This window comes from Pagrus pagrus (assembly GCF_965226575.1).
Source record: "Pagrus pagrus genome assembly, chromosome: 24".
Lineage (NCBI taxonomy): Eukaryota > Metazoa > Chordata > Actinopteri > Spariformes > Sparidae > Pagrus > Pagrus pagrus.
This window is the reverse complement of record NC_140206.1, coordinates 7,697,461-7,717,704: the sequence shown is the minus strand read 5'-3', so window position 1 is coordinate 7,717,704 and position 20,244 is coordinate 7,697,461. Positions and strand designations below refer to the sequence as shown.

The following is a 20,244-nucleotide window of genomic DNA, read 5'->3' as shown; positions in this document are numbered from 1 at the left end:
CAAATCAAATAACCAATCGGAGGAGAGCCCTTCTAGCCAATCAGAGGCGAAAAAGGCGGTACCTTCTCCTATAACCGGGAGGTTTGAATGTTAACGCTTCACTAAAAGCCGCTTCACTCATTTCAGCAGAGATGGAGCACCGTGCACTCGTTCATGTGTTGTGTGTGTTGGGAGTCTTTCACAAAGGTAAGAGAAAGATGACACAGTAACGTGTTTCAGACATTTCATACAGGTGCATGTGTCTCTATTGAACTGACAGCACAGCTGTGACTCCTGAGTGTTGTCTGTTTACTCCAGCTGCGTCATTACGCGGTTAGTTTTGAATGTAGCCTACTTTTGTATTTGAAAACGATGATATTTATATTATAAAGCCTAATTTATTTTGCAAGGGGAAAACATCATTGTTCATCACCGGGTTTTTATTTTCAGCTTCACTTTCAGTTCATGTTTATCTTCACCACCGTCAGCAGCTTGTAGAAAGGAGCGGGACGATTTGTGATTGGCTGGAATTCAATTATGGGCGTGGCCATAACTTTGTTATGTTTGATATGCTTCTCAGACTCACCACATTTTCACATTGACCTATAAAAAAATAATTCATGTTCAAATACTTTTCAGATTATTTGTCAAGTGTATATTTCTGGCCAGAAAGTGAGCTTGAACTGAGATTATTAAGATTTTTTTTTTTTTTTTTTTAATTACTTTTAAAGGTAAAATTATATTTTCAATAGTTTTCATGTTTGTTTCATGTTTTCCAAAACAATTTTACAAGATGCTCTTTTAATGTTGTACATGCAGGAAGACTTTTGAAACTAAATGTCCTTATATGATCCTTGTCGTTCAATCTGAATATAAACACATTTTCAGGTAATAGCCTATTTCTGGCTTTACAGGACTAATAATTAATGTTTTATGTCACATTTTAAAAGAAAACCACACTCATAGTAACAGTAATCTGTCATCTCCTGCAGGTCTGACACATCTGATACGAACACAGCGGACTGTGATGGCAGCTGTTGGAGATGACGCCCTCTTAAACTGTGAGCTGCTGCAATCTAAAGATGTTGTTCAGGTCACGTGGCAGAAAGTTTTCCCTGAGTGGGAGGAGACACTTGTTACTTTCACCACTACATATGGTGAAAAAGTGAATCCTGACTTTAAAGATAAAGTAGAGTTTGCAGATGCTGGACTGCAGAGCAGCTCCATCATCATCAGAAACGTGACAGGACAAGATGAAGGCTGCTATCACTGTTTGTTCAACGCCGACCCTGAAGGTGCTCTCATTGGTTTAACCTGCCTCCAAGTCTACGGTAAGAAGCAACCAACTTCACACACAACATGCTGCTGCATTGTGCCTTCATCCTCACCACTAACAACATTTAATTCATGTGATATCTTTTCTGTGCAGAGCTGCATGAACCCGTTCTCCATGTGGGAGACTCAGACTCTGAGGAGACAGTTGTGTCCTGCTCGGCCACAGGTCGACCTGCTCCCACAGTCACATTAACTGTCCTGAGAGACAACGTCCACGTTTCTGACCCTGTCAGTGTCTCCAACACCAACGGTACAGTCACTGTCACCTCTACAGCTGTGCTGACTGGTCTCCATGACAACAGCACAGAGGTTAGATGTGCAGTGCGAGTGCTCTCTGGTCCTCAGAAAGAGAAGATCATGATGATTCCTGCTGAAGTCAAACAGTCTGCTGATGGTGAGAAACACTTCCACACATACTGATTCAGAGAACGATGAGGACTTTAAACTCATGTCTTTTGTTTATTCTGTAGGTTTAATGAGGTTTCTGGGTGTATATCACTAATTTTCTTTTGTTTTCAAAGGTTCCTCTTGGATAGTTATTATGATAGTGTTCTCTGTAGTGGGCTTTGGTTGTGGTGCAGCAGCCGTCACAGTCCTGCTGATACGAAAACCCTGGAACAGGTAACTTAACTCTGTCTTGTTGTAATACCTGTGACTCACAGCTATTATTTTAATAATTGATCAAGATTTGTTCAGAGAAAACCTATTAATAAAATAATGTATAAATGTTTGTTCTGAGCTGATTTTTCTTCAATTCTTCAGTTGGTCACACAGAGACACAGAGAAGATCAAGACACCACAAAAACCAAACGAAAACACTCAAGAGTAAGACAATTAATTTATTAATGTATAGCTTATTTGTGAAAGTGATTTAATCTGTCTTCAATTTAGTAATACTAAAGGGAGCAGTGGAGGTGTCTGTTTTAGCGCTCACTTTTTCTGACTACTGTTAACTTGCTGGAGTAATTTAGAAACTGACGTATGTCTTGTTTTTATCTGAAGGAACAAAACACCTTTAATGCAGAAAGTGAACGAGCTGATGAGACCACAGATGTCTACTGGAAACAAGAAAAAAAACGACTCCTCAAATGTCTTGTCCTCAACAAAAGCACCTAATCGACAATTGTTTTTACCATAGTCAACCATTTAGTGACAGAGAATAACCCACAAGACGTTAATGTCAGAATGAAGACAGATATGGTGACATTTGTGAAATAACTGCTGCAGACGGACCAACAGAGAGAAAATGTCTGTCCCAGTTCATGAATAATAAGATTGCACTGAATTTTTTTTACATGATGCGTATTTTTTTTTTTTTTTCATAGGGGCAGCTGTAGCTCAGTGGGTAGACCAGAAGGTCGCTGGTTCGAACCCCAGCTCCCCTGGGCAGAACTGAGCTACATGCCGAAGCATCCTTGAGCAAGATGCTGAACCCCGAAATTGCTCCTGATGTGCAGTTGGCACCCTGTGTGGCAGCCTCTGCCGTCAGAAAGGGCCCTGCGACGAACTGGCGACTCGTCCAGGGATATACCCTGGCCTTCGCCCGTATGTAGACTGGGATTGGCTCCAGTAGCCCCGCAACCCCTCTAAAGGGGGGATAAAGTGGCAACACCCCACGACCCTCACGGAAAAAGCGGACAAGAAAATGAGATGAGATGATGCGTATTTTTCATAAATCTTTTACATGATGTGTATTTTTCATAAATCTTCTACATGATGTGTATTTTTTTATAAATCTTTTACATGATGTGTATTTTTTTATAAATCTTTTACATGATGTGTATTTTTTACATTTTGTATGTTTTTTCATGTTATTTGTTTCCTCCCTGATCTTTGGTTTGTTAATCACTTCTGTTTATTGTGACTTCAGACACTACAAGTATTTTGTAACATATAATATCTTCACTGCTGCATCCAGATGAAATGTATAAAAATGTGCTGCTGCTTCTTTTTGTATCCTTGAATATAAAGATACAAATAAATGATAATGAATTATGGCAGATCTGAAATTACACTACTGTCAATACCGAATGTAAATAATAATCAAACAATATTAATAACGTGTGAATGACTCGTCTCGAAAATCAATGTTTGTTTGTGCACATCATTATATTAGTAATGGAAATCTAACAAAATCAGCATTTTGTGTACCAAAGATTGACTGAAAATCTTTTATATTATTATTTTATATGTCTGGAAAAGGCTTTATGTTGTCTATGTGGTAGGTAACCACATGTGATATTTGTTTTTCTTACATGTATTTTAATAAAATGTCAAAGTAACACAAAATGTCCACTGGAGGTCCTGCTTCTCTCACATTTACAGAAGAAGAGTTGAGGCTGGTTTGAGGGATGAAGGACTGAACACGTCCAGTTACTAGTTGTTGACTTTTTAATGACTTTTTATTACTTCATCATAATTTTCCTTTGGTGAAGCTGAAGTAATAAAGTCTCATTCATTGTACTGAGAGGTTGGACAACAATACTTCTCCCTGATTGGTTCAGATGTACCACTGTGGTGGGGTTGGGTGCACCAGGCGTCACGCGCTGTTTAAATCACATTTTTAACAGTAAATCAGCCATTTCTGATTAAATAACAGTCTTTAGTTATCATTTAAATAATAAGGTGAGCCTACATGCTTGTTTCTTGGGTCTGGTTGCTTCATGTCTTGGTGAATACGTGTTTATGTGACACCCTCTGGGATCAGCTTACCAGGAAGTCACCTTTGGACACCTGCGTGCGCAGCCTGCAGTGACATCTGGGAGATATGAATGTTGGCGGTTCACTCAGTCCGCAGCAGAGATGGAGCACCGTGCACTCGTTCATGTGTTGTGTGTGTTGGGAGTCTTTCACAAAGGTAAGAGAAAGATGATACAGTAACGTGTTTCACGTGTATGTGTCTCGATTGAGCTGACAGTGCAGCTGCGACTCATGAATGTTGTCTGTTTACTCCAGTTGCGTCACATGGCGCATTTTACGCGGGATTTTGCGCGGTTAGTTTTGAATGTACTTTTAGTTTCGATTTGTAGATATTCATATTATATGGCCTAATTTAGTTTGCCAAGAAAATAAATCATAATTCATCACTGGGATTTTATTTTTAAGCTTTGTTTTTAGTTCATGTTTATCCTTCAAACTCATTTTCACTCTTGACCTATAAAAAATAATTAATCCACAAGCACTTGAACGGAGTGTCTTTTTTATTTATCAGATTATTTGTTAAGAGTACATTTCTGTCCAGAAAGTGAGCTTGAACCGAGTGTTAAGATTATATTTTATTATTTATAAACGGTATCCTATATCTCTGATGCCACCACTGATGTGATGAACATGATCCATGATGCAGCACATGGTGTAAAAGAACTGCCTGACAGCCACAGATTAAATTATGGTGACTTTATAAGTTTATTTGGATCTTGGGGAGCGGGTGTAGTAAAACTCTAATTACAATCTTAATCTTAGGATCTTGCCTGGTAGCCACTGTAAAGCTGTTTCTCTGGCGTGTGAGATATGATCATGATCATGAGTCCCCTGTGGAATGGGTTCCTCTAGGTTGTCCAACTGATGAGGGGTTAAAATAGAGAAAATGAGAAGGGTCCATTTTATAAAATGTCTGTCGGAGGCCTGGACTCCTCTTACCTCGTGTCTGCCTCCTCCGCTTACATCTCACCTGTGAAACTATCTTTTCCTGCAGGTCTGACAGCTCTGATCCAAACAGAGCGGGATGTGGTTGCAGCTGTAGGAGACGAGGCTTGTTTAAGCTGCCAGCTGCTGCAGACTAAAGAAGTCCTCCAGGTCACGTGGCAGAAAGTTTTACCTGAGGGGGAGGAGAATATTGCTTCCTACAACAAGTACTTTGGTCGAAGGGTGAATGCTGATTTCCAAGGAAAAGTGGAGATTAAAGAAAATGGACTGCAGAACTGCTCCATAGTTATCAAGAACACAACAGAGCTGGATGAAGGCTGCTATCGCTGTTTGTTCAACGCCTACCCTGAAGGTGCTGTCTCTGGTTCAACCTGCCTCAAAGTCTACAGTAAGAACCTTTATGCTTATATAACAAAATGCATGGAAGTGAATCACCTTTGCTCACCATGAAAATGTAATTACTCTAATCTCACTTTGCTCAATCTGCCTCTGCAGAGCTGCACGAACCCGTTCTCCATGTGGGAGACTCAAACTCTGAGGAGACAGTTGTGTCCTGCTCGGCCACAGGTCGACCTGCTCCCACAGTGACATTAAGTGTCCTGAGAGACAACGTCCACTTTTCTGACCCTGTCAGTGTCTCCAACACCAACGGTACAGTCACTGTCACCTCTACAGCTGTGCTGACTCGTCTCCATGACAACAGCACAGAGGTCAGATGTGCAGTGCGAGTGCTCTCTGGTCCTCAGAAAGAGAAGATCATGATGATTCCTGCTGAAGTCAAACAGTCTGCTGATGGTGAGAAACACTTCCACACATACTGATTCAGAGAACGATGAGGACTTTAAACTCATGTCTTTTGTTTATCTGACAGCTTTAAGGGAGGATTCTGGGAGCGAGATCACAGCTGACAGCAGGACCACTATATTGTCCGTGGTACTGTCCTTATGTTGTGTTGCAGCAATCATCACAGTCCTGCTGATATGGAAACACAGGAGCAGGTAATTCTTAACTTTCAGCTCATCATTTGTCTCATTTAATTTGGTAATGATTGATCTGATCTTTTCAGACAACACCGAGAAATACGAAATTCATATTAATAATTGACCGAGATCAATCAGAAATTGATAAATGTTTGTTCTGCACTGACTTCTCTTCAATTCTTCAGTTCGTCACACGGAGACCCAGAGGAGATCAAGACACCGCAAAAACCAAACGAAAACACTCCAGAGTAAGACAATTCATTCATTCATTAATTGCGTATTTGTGAAATGATTTAATCTGTCTTCACTGCGTCCAACACAGCTTCACCAAAAAATTGAAACCACTGGTTGATTGTTTAACAACTGATGTGTACGTTTGTGGCGACCTCTAGTGGCCATAGTATTAATCAAGGGAGCAATGGATGATATGTATGAAGACGTGTTTTTCTGTCTGTTTTCGTGCTCACTTTTCTGACTACTACTGTTGACGTGCTGGAGTAATTTAGAAACTATGTCTTGTTTTTATCTGAAGGTACACAACACCTTTAATGCAGAAAGTGAACGAGCTGGTAAGATCATGCACGTCTACTGGAAAAAAGAGAACAAGAGGAACTAACCAACAACTGTCTTCGTAAGACAATCTATTAATTTTTACTTGTACACATTTATTTTTTATTGCTTCTTTTCAACATGATTTAGTCTCCACTCTGTTTTGACTTTCCACAACTAAAATTGTATTTATAAATGAAGCCAGTTGTGATGCACTTAACTCTTCATGGACCATCATGTATTCATAGTCTCTATGTTCATTCACATAACACTTGTTCAGAGAGATTTAGAAACTGACGTATGTCTTGTTTTTATCTGAAGGATCAAAACACCTTCAATGCCGGAAGACAACGAGAAGGTAAGACTACGGATGTCTACTGCGAAAAAGAAAGAAAGGGACTCTCCAAAAGACTTGTCCTCAAAAAGAGCACCTAACCGACAATTGTTTTCACCATAGTCCGTGATTTAGTGACAGAGAATAACCCACAAGACGTTAATGTCAGAATGAAGACAGATATGGTGACGTGTGAAATAACTGGTACTGAAGGACCTTTTAAAGATCCATCCTACACTCCAACAGTCAGAACATGTCTCCCAGTTCATGAATAATAATTGTTTATACATCTTTTTCATGATGTGTAGTTTTTACATCTACATTAATTGTAAGTCCTGTTTTCATGTAATTCATTTCCTTCCTGATCTTTGGTTTGTTAATCACTTCTGTTTATTGTGACTTCAGACACAAGTTTTTTGTAACATCTTCACTGCTGCATCCAGATGAAATGTATAAAAATGTGCTGCTGCTTCTTTTTGTATCCTTGAATATAAAGATACAAATAAATAACAATGAATTCTGGCAGATCTGAAATGACACTACTGTCAATACTGAATGTAACTAATAATCAAACAGTATTATTAATGTGTGAATCTCAAAAATCAATGTTTATATTGTTTGTCGTCGTCTAATGATCTAAATTATGGCTTAAGGTTGCAATTGTGGGCAAATCAAATGTGCACATCATTATATTAGTAATGGAAATGTAACAAAATCAGCATTTTGTGAACCAAATATTGACTGAAAATCTTAAAACTCTGGATTTTATATGTCTGGAAAAGGCTTTATGTTTTCTATGTGGCAGGTAACTACATGTGATATTTGTATTTCTTACATGTATTTTAATAAAATGTTTGAAGAATCTCTATATATCTTAAAATCAAAATAGTTTCTGTGACCCAACCCTTACTATACATTTATATATATATATGTGTATGTGTATATATATATACACAGGTGTGCTTTTTGGTGTATTAAACTGACTGTAACTACTTTTAAGATGATTTTAAATTCCATCAAATATTATAAAATCTAACTTTTGAGTTTGATTTCTTTTCTACTGAGTATAAAACTTTACACTTCTACTCAACTACATTTTACAAAAAATATATACTACATTATACTCCACTATGTTTATCTGACATGGATTAAAAGATAACAAACAGAACATAAAAACAAAAAGTGCAATATGAAAAATTTTGTTGAGAAACATTTTTAAAAAACAACACATCTGAACCAATCAGAGAGAAGTACATGGACATTTGATTTGAAATACAACGTATAGATCTCTTTCCATGTGTTTATTCACTTCTTCGCAGCTCCGGGAAAATCATCAGTAGCCATGGCAAGTGCTCCGTTACATCTAAACAACAAGACAACCCACAATGCCTCTCTGCACACACACAAAAAAAAGTCACATTGTATGTATGACATACAAAATAGGTAGATAAAATAAATTGGTCATAAATAATGTATAGGAGCATGTAATTCCAACAAATTAGATAATACAACTTAAACTATAAGATGAGAACACATAATGTAACGTAATACATAATTTAAAGTAATAAAAAGTAATATTTATACCTGATAGGTGACAGATGAGAATCTCTGACACAATCTGATATCATTAGGCTGAAAACCAGTGATGTAATGTAACTAAGTACATTTACTCAACTGCTGTACTTACGTACAAAGTTGAGGTATTTGTACTTTACTCAAGTATTTCCATTTTTTGCAACTTCAGACTTCAACTACTCGACACATTGGGTATTAAATATCCTACTTCTTACACCACTACATTGTTTGATAGCTTTAGTTACTCTTTACTTTGCAGATTACATGCTGCATCAGAACCACATGGAACATTTTTAAATTCATGGTTCTGATAATCATGCTAAATATCACCGTCGACCCATAGTTTACATTATGCAACCATTTAAATATACATATAATTTACTCTTACTTGTACTTTTGGTACTTAAGCACATTTCACATTCACTTAATATCTTTTACTCAAGTTTGATTTTTGGGTACTTTTGCTGAAAAGTCAACAACTAGTAACTGGACGTGTTCAGTCCTTCATCCCTCAAACCAGCCTCAACTCTTCTTCTGTAAATGTGAGAGAAGCAGGACCTCCAGTGGACATTTTGTGTTACTGCAGCACATGTTCAACACACTGCTGGGATGACATCAAGTTATTATTACATGCTATATGAATATTTTTAAATTACGATTTTACTGGCCCCAGGGTCGTCGGTCCACCGGGAAAACTTTTATCACATATTTACATTTGTAATTTACACTTCAGAGAAACACTTTTGAAGACGATGCGTTCAGGTTGTCCCTTGTTCTATTTTCTAATAGACATCAGCAACCTCATCAGCTCGTTCTCTTCCTGCATTAAAACTGTTTTGATCCTTCAAATAAAAACATTGTTCAGTTTCTACATACGTTTCTCCAGCAAGTAAACAGTAGTAGTTATAAAAGTGAGTGCTAAAACAGACAGAAAAACACGTCTTCATACCTAAAATAAAGCAAGACATCAATTTCTAAATCTCTCTGAACAAATGTTAAATGAACATGGAGTCTTTCACAGATGTCACCATATTTTAGGGCAGTTTTCGTTCTTCCACTACAGTCTTGTGGGTTGTTTGGTTGTCACCAGGTAGTTGTTGCCGAGTGTCAGTCGATGCTTTTGTTCAGTCATATTTCTCCACTTTTCTCAGGTGGCGTCCGTTGTCTTAACTACTCGTTTTCTTGAGGCATGAAAGGTGTTTCAGTCCTTTAGTTAAAAACAACATATTAGTAATTTCATCAGTCTGAAGCAACAAAAAACATTTACAAGTGAGAAATCAAGAAGTGATCTTACTCTTGAGTGTGTTCAGTTGTTTCTTGTGGTGTGTTGATCTCCTCAGAGTCTCTTTGTTTCAGCCTGAAGGATGAAGAAAAGTCAAAGGTGAACAAAAATATATGAATTTTTCATTTATTGATCGAATCAATCATTACCAAATTAAATGAGACAAATGATGAGCTGAAAGTTAAGAATTACCTGTTCCAGTGTTTTCGTATCAGCAGGACTGTGACGGCTGCTGCAACACAACAAAGTACCACGGACAATATAGTGATCCTGGTGAGATCTCTGATCTCGACCCCAGAATCCTCACTGAAACCTGTCAGATAAACAAAAGACATGAGTTTAAAGTCCTCATCGTTCTCTGAATCAGTATGTGTGGAAGTGTTTCTCACCATCAGCAGACTGTTTGACTTCAGCAGGAATCATCATGATCTTCTCTTTCTGAGGACCAGAGAGCACTCGCACTGCACATCTGACCTCTGTGCTGTTGTCATGGAGACCAGTCAGCACAGCTGTAGAGGTGACAGTGACTGTACCGTTGGTGTTGGAGACACTGACAGGGTCAGAAAAGTGGACGTTGTCTCTCAGGACAGTTAATGTGACTGTGGGAGCAGGTCGACCTGTGGCCGAGCAGGACACAACTGTCTCCTCAGAGTTTGAGTCTCCCACATGGAGAACGGGTTCATGCAGCTCTGCACAGAAAAGATATTTAAAAATATCACATTCATGATGTCGTAGCAAAGACATCAGCATTAATACTCTCTGTCAGTGTTCTTTGTGATGTACAGCAGAAATGACTTTACTTTACCAAAGAGTTGGAGGCAGGTTGTAGCGTTTAGATCATCACCAGGATCAATGTTGAACAAGCAGCAATAGCAGCCTTCATCTTGTTCTGTCACGTTTCTGATGATGATGGAGCTGCTCTGCAGTCCAGCATCTGTAAACTTTAGTTTATCTCTGAAGTCAGGATTCACACCTTGACCATATTCTTTGTGCTGAGAAATAAGATTAGTCTCCCCCTTGGTTAAAACTTTCCACCATATGACCTGATGAACATCTTTAGATTGCAGCAGCTCACAGTTTAAGAGGGCTTCATCTCCTTCAGCTGCCATCACAGTCCGCTGTGTTCGTATCAGATCTGTCAGACCTGCACGAAGAGAAAGTTTCAGAGGTTTCCAACAATGTATGTGACACTTGAGGGGCTCCTGGCCAGAGTGAAAAAACCTCTAAAACCTAAAACCTGTAACGAGTCCCAGCTGAGGTGTGATTGAGCTCTGAGACAGAAGCTTTTAATTTGGTGAGCAGGCATGGTTGAACCCTTTGCTTTGCTGTGATTGGTTGATTAAAAAAGAAATTAAAGTGCACTTTGTGATAATGGGTATAGATCAACAGTGAAACTGCTTTTCATTGAAGCAATTTCGCGCGTGCGAGTATAGATGAACGCATCTAAATGGACTAAAAGAGCGGTCATGAGTCGTGTTGTAGCCAATGATTTATGTATTACGTAAAGAGACTTGCTCCTTTCGTGATGAGATTTAAACATAAATGTATTCTTATTCTAGTAATGGCTTATGATAGCAGCCAGTATGAATCAAGTCTGTTACAATACTCGCACACCTTGGAAGAATTGTCAATAAAATCAGGCAAATGTTTATCTGTGTCTGTGTGGGTTAACAACACTGTGTACATAAGATCAGTTTCAGTTCCACTTGTGTACTATTTACTATTCCACCCAAAGCTGATGTGTTATTATAAACTTTATCATTAAAAAAAAAACAGAAAAACACATCCATGTCACCTCCAGGGCTCCGTACTATTCTATTTCAGCTTACTTTCCTATTTCTAAACTTGTTTTAATGTTTTGTTTCTTGATGTCTTCCTTCTTCTTTTTAATGTATTTTAAATGCATTTTTTAATTTCTTTTAATGTCATTTGTATGCCTCTGTAAAGCACTCTGAGTTGCCTTGTGCTATACAAATAAACCTGCTTTAATTGCCAGTGTATTATATTTACTCTTTGTGAGATCACTGCTGACTGTGCGTTTCTTCAACTAACTTCCTGAATAAACTCACATGACAGCTAATAGAAACAACTTCTTTTAAAGGCATTTTTCCTTGCAAAATATATATTATCATATTAAGCAAAATGCAAAGGTACTTTTGGAATTAAAACGCAGTAATGACGTTAATTAACAAAGAATGAGTCACAGCTCAACTTTAAGTTCAAGAGAAATAACACAAACATGTAAAATGTTTGAATCACACATTACTTTCTCATCTTTTGCTCACCTTTCTGAACGAGTCCCAACGTGTAAAAGAAAAGTAGCAGTGCACTGAGGTCCATCCCGGTCCGACTGGACCTGACGGGACCTGTGGCGCACATTGATACACCGGCAAACCACTTCTGCGTCCTTCGTCTTCTTCTCTAATTTAATGGCGGATCGCAAAGGTGCTGCCACCGACTGTACCGGAGTGTCGTGCATCCTCAGGGCTTCATGTACTTCAGGTTACATTCTGCATGGTACATGGTACAAGTACATGGTTGAAAATATTAGTACACCCCCCCACCCAAAAAAACAACAAAAAAACAACCAAACAATAGATAAATAAACAAAAAACAAAGCAAATTAAAATGAAATAAAATAAATTATACCGTATATAAATGTATATGTGTATATATGTATATGTATTTATATATATTTGAATATCAGCCTATGATACCACAATGTGGTGATTTACTGACTTATCAAAAAAACAATATAAACTGATTATAATTTGATGTATTTCCACATATTCAGTGAGCAGCAGCAGCTACACAACATGACCACTGGAGGTCCTGCTTCTCTCAGGTTCACAGAGTCAGACTTTGGGGCTGTTGTGAGATGAGGGGTTGGAAGGAACTGAGCTGTGTTCAGTCGCAGTTTAAATCAATGCACGGTGGACTGTTGTGCTGCAGTCTCACACTACCTGTAGCACGGGCAGCATCTGCAGCACTGGGAGCTGACTGTGCTGTGGAGGATCATCTGTCAGAGGGTGAGTCTGACCTCTTCATCACGAGACACGCTTTTAGTTGCAGCAGAATGAGTTTAGAGTAACGTGATTATTGTAGTTTTACATTTTCTTACTTCACCCACCAACAAAAACTTAGTTAGTTTGTCCAACATTTTATGGTGAAACTCTTCAGCACCTGCTTATGAATATATGTCTGTTTAAGAACGACTTTTTAAATCTGAAAATAACATTTAAACTTTTATTAAACTAGAATTGTTGCCTCATTATTCATGTATCTACCTGTATCATTGATCTAAACTAGAAAACAAGTTCAAAACCACTTTATTTTTAAATAACTTTGACTCTATAAAAGCACAAATTACATTTTTCGTGAAAGTTTGCCATTTTTCATGATTTATTTTAGTGTAAAATCCTCATGTGTAACTTTTCTCTGCAGCCTTTTATCAATTTTTATGATTTTCATGTGATCAGACCAAAGATTGATTTACATCCACAGGTCGGCATCATTAAAACCTATTCCCCCCCCCCATGCTTTTAAGAAACACACGTGGGAAAGGTTTAGTTTTCTGTCCTCTGGGACTGAACCAGCTGCCGCAACAATGTTGGGTGCACATCTGGATGTAGAGGAGTCAGGTTGGCAGCCTGGCTTCAGTCGTCCCTCTCGGTGAACATGAAACATTCCACATAATGGAAAGTAACTAAGTACTTAAAGGTACAATATGTAAGACTTCGCCACCTGTCCACTTCATATTCGAAACTAACCGCTGACTGCTACAAACTATAGCTGCCATTAACTAGTTAGCTCAGTTAGCCGTGCAGCTAGTGGTTGTATTAGCTGACTGGACTGGGAGTTTGGAGCACAAGAGCAGTGTTGGTGTTTTTTACTATCAGACTGTCAACTCTTGAGGTACAAACTGGCCAGTGTAGTACTTGTAGGCGAGTGCAGGTGTGGCTTCACATTAAAAGCTGACTGATTGATTGAATCTGACTCGTCGAGGCCATTAGAACAGCCCACTGTCGGACATCAGTGATGTTTTTGTAGCCAGAAAAAGTGATTTAACTGCTGCCCAACAGGAGCAGGCTTCATGTTTGAAGCCAGATGGTTGGCACTGTAAAAGAGCAAATAAGCCCCGTAAAAGCTCTGAGGTCTGGACCTGGTCTGTCTTGTGGTTTAGGCGGGCTTCTCTTTCCCAGAAATACCTGTCGGGTCTGATGAAAATCCTGATCCCTGCTGTTTACACCTCTTCATCCAGGATACAGAACAGATCTACCGAGGCATCTTTCTATTGTATTTTATAAATGCAGTCACTCATGCTGTGATCACCTTACTGACTAATCTCCTCGTCACTCCTTGCATCATCTCCTGCTACTGTAATTACCTTGAGGTTGAGCTTCAGGTATCGATTTTGAAATCTCGAGGTTAACACAGTCTAGACCTCAAAGTGGCCGCTTGTTGTGCTGCCTGATAATAATGGGTTTAACCGCTGCAGGGTGCATGCTGTGCACTAACCTGTAAAACCTCCATTAGACCGCAGGTGACGTTTTTTGAGTCAGCAGCTGTTGTTGTTGATGCTCACACACTGTATCACCATGGCAGTGATTAGTATCCAATTTGGGGTTTTTTCCTTCGCTACTGAGCGAAGAGTGTAATCTGTGATGATGATGCTGAGACGATGCCGTCATGCCTCATGTCATCCTCTGGCTTCATGTCTCCTCTGACAGCAGACAGCGTGCCAGTAAGATGCAGCTACGACTGTGCTGACCAACAGCAGCTCAACAAGTCACAACACTGGACAGCTGACAGGGGTACATCTGCATCACAGCCTCCTCATTCACACTCATTTCTTCTTCTTTCTTTTTTTTTCAATGCGATGTAGCCACATGCTAGTTTGAGGTTCATGTTGTGGTTGTGTTTGTGTTTGCAGCTGCAGCAGCCTGGATGCGATACTGGGTCCCAGTGTGAGTTGGTAACCCAGGCTGAGTGTGCGATGTGTGGACCTGCCCTGCACCTGTGTCTGCTGCTCTGGATAGTAGGGACGGCTGTTAGCAGGACAAAAGGTATCTTCTCCATCTAATCTGCGCTTTGTGGAGTATTCAACTGACTGTAACTACTTTTAGATTCTATAAAATATTATAAAATCTAACTTTATATGAGTTTGAGACGCCTTGTTAATCACAGGCTACTAATGTGGTCTCTGAACTCAGGTGATGTCACAGCTCCCGCCAGTCTGAGCGCAGAGGCCGGTCATCCCCTCCTTCTCAGCTGCAACATCACGACGGCAACAGGCGACACTGTGCGGCAAGTGCGCTGGCACAACAAGCACAACAAGATCCTGCTGGCGTACGAACAGAGCACACCCATCCGCTTCAGCCACAAAGACCCCAAGGTGCAGCTCACCGCCTCGCACAACGACGCCAGCGCCATCACCATCAGGCAGGTGCGGCCTGATGACGAGGGCTGCTACCGCTGCGTCTTTGACATTTATCCAACGGGGCTGCAGGAAGGGACGACGTGCGTCAGCGTCATCGGTCAGTCTGGTTTTTAAGGATCATTAATGTTCCAAGATGATAAATCAGTCTCTATTTTCTGGGATTCTGGCGTCTGTTATCGTGAAGAACAAGCGATCTTCAGTAAACGTTTCTCAGCGCTGCAGCTCACACCTAACGTTTGAACTATTGTCCTTTTTTTCCACAAAGACAAAGAGTGTTTGTTTGTCTCACAAGACCCCTTGCGGGACAGGAAGCAGTCAGCTGAGGTCTGAACTCTGAGACCAGCAGGGGAGAAAGCCCACACACCTCGCTAGCCTAGGCACTTCCTGTTGTTAGTGTAAAATGTGTGCATGCACATTCTTTATCACTCCCAGACTCCTCCTGTTAGTGTGGCTCCTCACAACCGGCAGTCTTGAAAAGCAGAAGTAAATCCACATTCAGCTAACACGGTGTTCATTTCTCAGGTAAAGTGCGCCTGGAGGGCAACAAGACGGCCATGAGCGGGCAGACGGTCACCCTGTCCTGCTTGTACAGCCTCCCTGAGAGGGTGCACCAGGTGCTGTGGAGGAAGACGGCCGAGCAGGGCGACACCACCACCGTGGCCGCCTACGCCAGGGGCGGCCACCAGACCATAACTGACCAGTTCATGGGTCGGGTTGGCTTGAGCCGCAGCCTGGATGACACCCAGCTGACCATCCAGCAGGTCAGGACGGAGGACGAGGCGTGCTACACCTGCGAGTTCCACACGTACCCGGACGGCACCAAAAGCGGCACCACCTGCCTCTCTGTGTATGGTGAGTACAACTAATACTCCCACTAGCTGCACAGCTAACTGAGCTAACGGCTAAACGGCCAATTTTTGCACATTTAATGCACTCTCTGCTAAAAAAATCTCTAATCGAAGCTACTTGAGTGATTTTCATTTTCTCTGAACTGATCCTCCAAAGCCACAGAAGCCATTAATGCAGAAAAATGTACAAATTTTAAATGGACTTTGGCATGAGCGCACTTGAAACGAGAATTTGCTGTCATGCTGTACAACTTTGGTGACACGCAAGAGTTACTGTAGACGGAGAGGAAATGTGTGTGTGTGTGTGTGAGTGTGTGTGTCTGTCCCAGATTCAGCTCAGGAAAGGGAAACGCTGTGTATAAACAAACCACAGGCCGCCCTGAGGTGAGAGTTACTCCAGTCATTAAACTACTGTTCTGACCTGCGCTTCATGCCCCTCGGCAACACTTAACCCCATCCTACTGTGCCAGAGCTGGCTTAGACGTTTAGAAGTTGTGAGCAAACCCTCCAGGAGTGTGAGCGAGTGTTTATCCTTCTCCGTGTGTGTGTGTGTTTTCGCAGTGATAATGTTGACCGAGGGAGGGGTGTCACTGAGGGGAAAGGGGTGATTAATTTGGGAGACAGCCCAGGGGATGAGTGGCTCACTGTTTCCCCAGACACAAGGCCCTCAGTCCGTGTGTGTGTGTGCTTCTTTGCGCTCTGCTAAACAAGCTTTGTTCAAACTGACGGGACCAGAGATGCAGACACACAAACGCAACCACAGAGACTTCGTAAAAAAGCTGCTCGGCCTCTGTTTTCTGACGGAGGACAACCCGTGTCATTGTGCCCTCGGGGCAGATTGACAGGCGATGTGCTCCGTCTGTCCATCTCCGTTGTGAAGGCAGAGGGACACATCTCTGCTTTCCGCTGGCTGGGCTCGCTCAGACAAAATGCAAAATGGCTGCAAGAGTCACGAAAAAATAAACAGAATATCAGTGATCGAATGTAACTAAGTACATTTACTCAAGTGCTGTACTTAAGTACAATTTCAAGGTACTTTACTTAAGCATTTCCATTTCCTGCTACTTTATATCTCCACTCCACATTTTGAAGGCAAATGTTTTACTTTTGACTCCATTACATTTATTTGATTACTTTAGTTACTTGTTACTTTGCAGATTACATTCTACATCAGACACTTTAAGACTTTTACTCAAGTACTATTCGTATGGGTAACTTTCACTTCAAACAAAGTAATATTTAACACGATATCTTTACTTTTACTCAAGTATGACTTCCAATAATCTCTTAAATAAACAAAATCTTTCCTTTTCCAGTTTTACCCAAACCAGAGGTGAACCACGTCGCCTCCTCCTCAGGATACACCGAGGCGAACTGCACCGCCCAGTCCCGACCCGCAGCGGTGATCATGTGGGACTTCGGCGGGGACAACCGGACGCTCGGGCCGCCCATTTCCTCCGCCTACGAGCAGGGCGACGGCACGACGATAGTGACGAGCACGCTGATCTTTCAATCGGGGCTGCTCAGTGACCTGACAGTCAAGTGCATCGTGCACCACCCGGGTCTGGCGAAGCCCCTCACGGTGTCCCTCAACACAAACAGTGAGGAGCTCCTAAATCCTTTTGTTATTGTTTTTTATTTTATTGATTTATTATGTATTTATTGATCCTAAAGGGGCAGATTTGGTGCAACAGAAGCTGGTCAGAAGTAAAACTATCTACCAGGACTGTCTCAAAATGTCTCCGTCCTATCTGAGTGTGCAGAGATGCAGCAGAAAGAAGCCTTTTGTTTTCCACATGTGTGTATTCGCAGTTATTTTCATCACTGGGGTTGTTGTGGCCGCTTTGATGGGCTCCTGGATCCTGTAATGTCCCCCCCGCGTATGAGAAGGATTATTTCTACTCCCACCACATCACCTAACATGTTCAGTCCAGATGTCAGTGTCATCTTAAAACATAAACAGTGCTTTGGATTAAATGTAGGTGTGTGTTTGTGTGTGTGCTGCAGTGGGTCCAGCCATGGTCATCCTGCTCTCGGTGTGCGGCGTGGCGGCCGTCCTCCTCCTGTGTCTGTGTGTGTGTCTCTGCAAGTGCTTCATCTGTACCGACGGTGAGTCCCAACTCTTTCAGGCCACATTCAATCATCCTAAATGACTTCACCAAATGTAATTATAGTTTTTGTTGAGGTGTCATTTAATTACAAGATGATTTAATCCAGGAAGCCGAGGCCATGCCTGTGCTCCAGTGGTTTAACGGAGGAATTCTGGGAAGTGCAAGGAGTGGTTGCAAAAGAGTAAATTAGAGCATGTCATCAAAAATACTGCAACTCCTGTTATGAAAAGTATATGTTAGTGGATTTCCCCTTGCTGCCAGTTTCTGTGCCCCGGTAGCTCAGGAAAACGTGGGTGAAGAAATTGGAAAAGAAGCACGTTGAGGAAATCATAATGTTGATGTTGAGCAGAAGACAGACTGACTGTCTAGCTGTATGAATGTGACGCAGAATTAAAAAGAAAAGAGCAGCAACTGAATAAAAGAGGCTTATTATTTTAAAATACAGTCTTTTCTAAAGGGAGTTCTGTATTACAGGATCTCCATCATGGGAGAAAAACACTCCGAAATGCAGTGCATTGTTTATTTTGTGGTCTGTTACTCTGGCCAAGTCTTGAGTGCCTCTTGTCATTGTAGTGATTATGATGTTCACATTTCTTCTGGTTGCATAAACTGAAAAACATCCTGGGATTTATGAGCCTTGACAAACCGACCTCAGAGAACCTCAGCCAGGACGATCCCGACTGTGAGACGTTGAGCTCAAAGCTGCTGTAGTCAATATTTTTATATTAAAAATGGATTGCATGACTGCTCGTACATGAAAGAGGCTGCTCATAGTGACAAACTCACAGAGAATTATGAGCCGACTCTGCAGTTTGTGCAGAGTCTTTCAGCTCATTGTTTTGATTTTCCACTCCGCAACTGTCTTGTTTTGGTTCGCTCTCATGTTTTCCAGGTGTAAGGCTATAAAAAAACGTACACTACTAAACAAGACAAATTTAGCCACTATAGCTGGTTAGCGTGGTTGATCGTTAGGCAGCTAAGAGCCACATATTTACAACAGGAGCAGGTGGAGACCAAAACAGAGCTAAAAGAAGACACGATAAACAAGACTGTTTGTGTAAATAAGTTGTTGTTGGACAAGATGAAAATACTTTGTCAGTGTTGTGATTACATCTTGTTTCTGCTGCCCCCAAGTGGCCAAAAATATAGATTTAGCAAGTATAAAGTAGATTTAGCAAGTATAAAGTTGTAGTCACAAACACTGACAGCTACCATATATGTATGTTTTGCAGCTGCGACGAGGAAATAAGTAGTCTGTATTCATAATCAATCAGTTTATATAGCCAATGCTGTATAGCCAATCAGACGGGTCTCTCATCAGCTGTTTCAGATGCTTATTCAGAAGTTCTGGTGTACTGGTACCTGATCTAATCCAACAATGATCCAATAGTGACAGACATTCAGTTGTAGTCCAGTGGTGCCCTGAGACAGTCAGTTTACTACAAATTGACTCAATGCTGTGTCTAGAAAGGCCTTTTTAAAACACCAACAAAAAATCTCTTAAATTTTTGGGAGAAAATGTAGGAAATCCATCTGTGTGAAGATTGTAAAAGAAACTTCGGAGGAAGGCGTGAAGATGACGTAGGTGCACGTTGGTAAAGTGAGAGCGTTCAACCATGAAATGTCTCACATCCCTCTGAAAGCTAAAGGTCAACTCACAGCTTCTCTTTACACAGAGGTGGCCGGGCGGATGCTTACTCGTGTGTCAACCAACACTCCCTCGACTCCTGTTAACACCTTTCCAACAATCCTCCCCGGGTGTCACGGAAACAGCTCTGTGCCAGCGTAATGTGGCTTGCGTGGACCGCTGCCCACTTCCCCTTTATCATAAATTTTCTGCCTGCCGAGGAGAAGCAGGGAAAAGCAAACGTATCGCGGCAGTGACAGGAGCCTTGGCTGACGCTGGCGCTTCTGTCGGCCAAACAAAAGTCGCGGCCGCAGAGGAAGAAAAACAAAAGTGGGAGCTGATGTCTCAAGGTCAGGACGGTCTCAGGGCCTCGCTCGATTTGGCAACGTACAATTTGGACTGTGTCACAAAACAAAGTCATGAGAGAAATCCCAACGACTGTAGTTCATTTTTGATATTTTTATCAGACCTCCTTGGATCCTTATAAGGTTTCTAAACGGTCCATCAGAAGAATAATGAGTTCCCTTTTTCCTTCAGCT

At 41.1% G+C, this 20,244-nt stretch overlaps 4 protein-coding genes across 5 annotated transcripts in view; 3 read left to right on the top strand and 1 right to left on the bottom strand.

Moving 5' to 3' along the window:
- Window positions 1-1,006: 1,006 nt before the first annotated feature.
- LOC311252961 (OX-2 membrane glycoprotein-like) lies at window positions 1,007-2,539 on the top strand (the record flags this gene model as incomplete). Its single annotated transcript, XM_084346625.1, has 5 exons — window positions 1,007-1,310; window positions 1,409-1,708; window positions 1,836-1,935; window positions 2,077-2,139; window positions 2,317-2,539. The coding sequence occupies 5 exons, from the start codon at window positions 1,007-1,009 to the stop codon at window positions 2,450-2,452; spliced, it is 903 nt and encodes a 300-aa protein (XP_084202751.1). The 3' UTR covers window positions 2,453-2,539.
- Window positions 2,540-4,078: 1,539 nt separating this feature from the next.
- Window positions 4,079-7,733, top strand: LOC311253018 (OX-2 membrane glycoprotein-like). Its single transcript, XM_084346695.1, has 7 exons — window positions 4,079-4,171; window positions 5,009-5,347; window positions 5,455-5,754; window positions 5,831-5,957; window positions 6,125-6,187; window positions 6,472-6,570; window positions 6,810-7,733. The coding sequence occupies exons 1-7, from the start codon at window positions 4,117-4,119 to the stop codon at window positions 6,943-6,945; spliced, it is 1,119 nt and encodes a 372-aa protein (XP_084202821.1). The 5' UTR covers window positions 4,079-4,116; the 3' UTR covers window positions 6,946-7,733.
- Window positions 7,734-8,108: 375 nt separating this feature from the next.
- Window positions 8,109-14,401, bottom strand: LOC311253223 (butyrophilin subfamily 2 member A2-like). Its single transcript, XM_084347034.1, has 7 exons — window positions 14,198-14,401; window positions 11,965-12,189; window positions 10,485-10,823; window positions 10,069-10,368; window positions 9,872-9,992; window positions 9,692-9,754; window positions 8,109-9,604 (listed from the first exon to the last, which is right to left on the bottom strand). The coding sequence occupies exons 2-7, from the start codon at window positions 12,056-12,058 to the stop codon at window positions 9,568-9,570; spliced, it is 954 nt and encodes a 317-aa protein (XP_084203160.1). The 5' UTR covers window positions 12,059-12,189; window positions 14,198-14,401; the 3' UTR covers window positions 8,109-9,567.
- The window catches only part of LOC311253222 (OX-2 membrane glycoprotein-like), a 12,718-nt gene continuing 5,050 nt past the window's right edge, over window positions 12,577-20,244 (top strand). The window contains exons 1-7 of one of the 2 annotated variants that reach the window (XM_084347032.1): window positions 12,577-12,708; window positions 14,413-14,493; window positions 14,613-14,745; window positions 14,893-15,216; window positions 15,642-15,971; window positions 17,284-17,568; window positions 17,975-18,076. In XM_084347032.1, the coding sequence (XP_084203158.1) occupies window positions 14,676-14,745; window positions 14,893-15,216; window positions 15,642-15,971; window positions 17,284-17,568; window positions 17,975-18,076 (1,111 nt within the window). In that variant the 5' untranslated portion in view covers window positions 12,577-12,708; window positions 14,413-14,493; window positions 14,613-14,675. Of the gene's footprint in view, window positions 12,709-14,409; window positions 14,494-14,612; window positions 14,746-14,892; window positions 15,217-15,641; window positions 15,972-17,283; window positions 17,569-17,974; window positions 18,077-20,244 lie in introns of both variants that reach the window. The other variant, XM_084347033.1, reaches the window with a different exon arrangement.